This window comes from Nicotiana sylvestris, chromosome 11 (genome assembly GCF_000393655.2).
Source record: "Nicotiana sylvestris chromosome 11, ASM39365v2, whole genome shotgun sequence".
Lineage (NCBI taxonomy): Eukaryota > Viridiplantae > Streptophyta > Magnoliopsida > Solanales > Solanaceae > Nicotiana > Nicotiana sylvestris.
In genome coordinates, this window is record NC_091067.1 from 82,736,116 (window position 1) to 82,739,990 (window position 3,875).

The following is a 3,875-nucleotide window of genomic DNA, read 5'->3' on the forward strand; positions in this document are numbered from 1 at the left end:
AGTTATAGAATTTTTTTTTTCTTTTAATCCAATTGTGAAATCTTTTTAGTACCACTTATTTCTGTCTTCAATTTTAGATCTTGGCAATACTTTTGGCTCTTTTGTAGACGTTTGTGAACCAATCAATCATGGTATCATTATTTCATGGATGACTTTGAGTAATGAAGAAAGATGCACAGCTTTAAAAGTTTATCCCTTTTGAATTATCTATAAAAACTCCACCTTCTGAAAATTTTCAAATTAAATAAATCGTTCTTGCTGAATGCTGATCATCTAACTCTGTATGATAAATAGACTAGCAGAAGAGGTAGAGAGATTCTTTATTCAATAGACTCAACTGAACCCCGCATTTATGACACAGAACAAATATCATTAAGCTTTTAATTAATTATGTAAATTCTAAACTCATAATATCAAAAGTACAAGGAATTCAATATTTACAGGTCAAACGTTTCACCAAGTTTAAATCTTGAAATCTGCCTCTGACTAGTAGATACTAATGAAAGCAGTCCTTACACGATGTCTTGATTTCATGAACTTCTAGATTCAGTTTATTGGTTTCACATCTTGCTACAAATACAAAGGTAAAACTTCACACTTGGTCCAAATTCTCCCTGATTTAGGACTTGTATTTAACTAGAATCAGCAAAGAAATCTCTTTTACTACATAGAAAGAAACACAAGTTCCCTAAGAACATAATATTAGCTGCTACTTTATTTACTTCAACACCAGTACAGCTAATTATTACAATTATAATTATAAGAAGCTCTATAAGTTAAGAGCTAATACAGTAGTGACATAAAATTAATACTAGTTGAGTTAAACCCAAAACCCTAATAAAAGATACCACATAATCTGGACCAGCTGCACTAACTAACTTATGATGGCTAATTAAAAATATTAGTAGATGAGAAAAAGAAGACAGAGACCAAATTAAAGTAGTGGCAGCAACAACAGCAGATATTATATAGACTTATCTCTCTATGTGCATATAGACTTATCTCTCTATGTGCATATAGGTGCAGCTCAATATTGATGAGATTAATTACTTGAAGGGGTTATTGGGTTGATAGTCTTTGCAACTTGCATCAGTTTGAACTGAGTTCCAATCCCATAATCTTTCCGAGAAAGCCGACGGCTGAAGAGATCCTTGAAGCAGTAAATTAGGTTGTGGCTGATGTGGTTCTAATAGTGGCTGCAACAATGTAGAAAACTGATGGGTTGCTATAGATGCTGCAGGAATATTATGGTTACTGAAGTTTTGAAAATGCTGATGATGATTGTGAAGGTTCTGGAAGTTGACTAATCTATGGAGATCATCAACAACTGCGGTGTTATTAGGTGAAATTAAAGAAGAGAATGGTGTTATGGTGGATGCTGTGAGAGCTGTTATTTGATGAGAACTGAGCCCGAGAGATGTACCAACATTACGATGGTGATGATGATGATCAGTGCTAGTACTACTTGCAGTACTATTTTCGTTTAATTTTTCGTCGATTTGCTGGGAATTAGATTGTCCTACATAATTGGGAGAGAGTAATGGATGATCTTGTACTACTTGTGGATGATGATGTTTCTTGATAATTGAATGGTGAGCTCTTGATGAAGAAGAAGATGATGCCATTGTTGTGGGAAGTGAACGAGGGAGAGATGGATGGTCTTCTACTCCCGGTCTTTTGTAGACACGGCAAAGTGAAATTTCAGCCTGAAAAACAAAATACTTACTATAAGCATATTATTAGGAATTGCAGCCAGAAGAATTTATCAGTTTCTTGAATATTAATAATCATCTATCTCATTCTCATCTACACTTCAAAAGTGAATATGCGGTGATTAACGTGGTATGTTAGCTGCGGACATCATGGATTTCTTTCTCAATTATTTTCAACCTCATACAATATTAAAGAAAAAAAATTATTCTTCATAAATTTGCCCCCTTTCATTATTAAAACTTTTGGATCTATATCCCTTTTACAACCTTATAATCAAGAAGAGAGGAGAAAAAGATCATTAAGCAAAATATCTAATGCTTCTAGCCCCTTAATTTAGTGTGGAAAAAACTAGGTTTTAAGTCAACCAATCATATTAAGTATAATAATTTTTGTGCATCCCATTTTGGAACAAAAGAGAAACACAAGATTCAAGGTTGTAGTCTAGAGAACAACCGAAAATCATGAAAAAAAACAAAAAGATTTTGTGAAGTTCCTCAAATTAGTAAAATTTCTTCCTCTTTTACATCATTTACCTTTTTTAGGCGTTCAGTCTCATGGTGAGGGAGGCGATATTCATTCATGATCCAACTGGAACGGATGCCTTTGGGAGCTTTCCCAGAGTAAAAAACTAATGTCTTTTTCAAGCCAATCGGCCGACAACTCTCACTTCGAATCATTCTGTCAGCTCCAGTAGCCTTCCAATAGCCTGAAGTCGTCACCCTGTTAGGCCTATCCCCATTTCTGTACTTCCTATCTCTTGGCACATAGAAAAACCATTCCTTCTCTCCGATCGCTGCCATGGCTAAAACAAGAAAAACCAAGTATTTAGAGGGAAAATAAGAGATTGGAGCAAAAAGCTAAAGGAGAAACAAATAGTAGTAGTATTATTTATACCAGGAAGTTCCCAAGGGTCATAGCGATAAAGATCAAGAAAAGTGATGAGTTCAACATTGAAACGTTTGCCCTCAATCTTACGGCGAAGGTAAAACTCTACAAGTTCCTCTTCCGTAGGGTGGAATCGAAAACCAGGCATGACCATGTCATGTTCATGCTCATCATCAGCATCATGATCATGATCTCTCTTGTTGCTGCTGTTGTCATCTTGCTGTTGTTGGCTTTGGCTCATGCTTGTAAATGGGGCAATTGCCATAAAATAAATAATATAGCTAGCTGCCCTTTCTACTACTACTACTACTACCTCTAAGCTTTAGTCTTTAATACCAGTAACTTTTTATCAAGGGAATCCAACTCCCTATCTTTTGGCTAAAGGGCCTTTCTTCCTCCCTTTATATTACATGGAGCTATTGTACGATAATTGCAGGTTGAGGGAGGGATAGATAAATATGGACTCTTTAAAATTGTCCTCCTCCACCCCCACAAGCTTAAAAAGTCTTAGTCTTCTCTCACTTTAGAGGGTTAGAAGAAAATAAATAAATTTTTTTTCTTTTCATATTTTTCATTTGGAGGAATGGTGGGGGTGGGGTGGGATAGGAGTTAATAGAAAGATCAACATAGCTTTCAGCCTCTACATTGAAGATGTTTAAAAAGAGAAAGGGACATCCCAAAAGGGGGACAGGGTGACTAGCGGTGGGTTTGGAGCTTTCTTAATATCTACCATAAAAACTTTTTTGTTTTGCTTAGTAATATTTCTTTCCCATTTTTCACATATTATTTGAAGTAAATTTTTTCACCTTACCAACCCAATATCAAGTACTCCCTCCATCTAAGACATAAAAATTTAAATGTCTGTAAAAATTATCTCATTAAAACCAAAAAAAATAAATTAAAGTTGAGTTATTTCTAAATAAGAAAGTATGATATATATTTTTTGAGACATACCAAAAAAGCAAGTATGGTACATACAATTAGGACATAGGGAGTATTATGGAAGAGCAATAGTGCAAGAGAGGTGTGTATTAGACATAGTTGAAAAAAATCTAATACGTAAAGTAAAGTTTCCCGTAAAAAAAATAAAAAAAATAAAAAGGGTGTGTAAAGGGGATTTTGCTAGAAGCTCGAAGGTAAACTATGTATTAAGCCATTCAATTATAACATAACTCTTTCCAGCCTCACAATGCAAGAGCTAGTAAAGGAAGGAAATTTCAATGTTTTTGTTCATGGGTCATCACCACCGGGTTTTATTTTGTCATCCGTCTTAGCAA

At 34.7% G+C, this 3,875-nt stretch overlaps 1 protein-coding gene across 1 annotated transcript; it reads right to left on the reverse strand.

Moving 5' to 3' along the window:
- Positions 1-598: 598 nt before the first annotated feature.
- On the reverse strand, positions 599-3,224 carry LOC104216570 (NAC domain-containing protein 35-like). The gene is made up of 3 exons (XM_009766653.2): positions 2,608-3,224; positions 2,247-2,515; positions 599-1,706 (listed from the first exon to the last, which is right to left on the reverse strand). Exons 1-3 carry the CDS (start codon positions 2,861-2,863, stop codon positions 1,047-1,049), a joined length of 1,185 nt encoding a protein of 394 aa, XP_009764955.1. The 5' UTR covers positions 2,864-3,224; the 3' UTR covers positions 599-1,046.
- Positions 3,225-3,875: the final 651 nt, after the last annotated feature.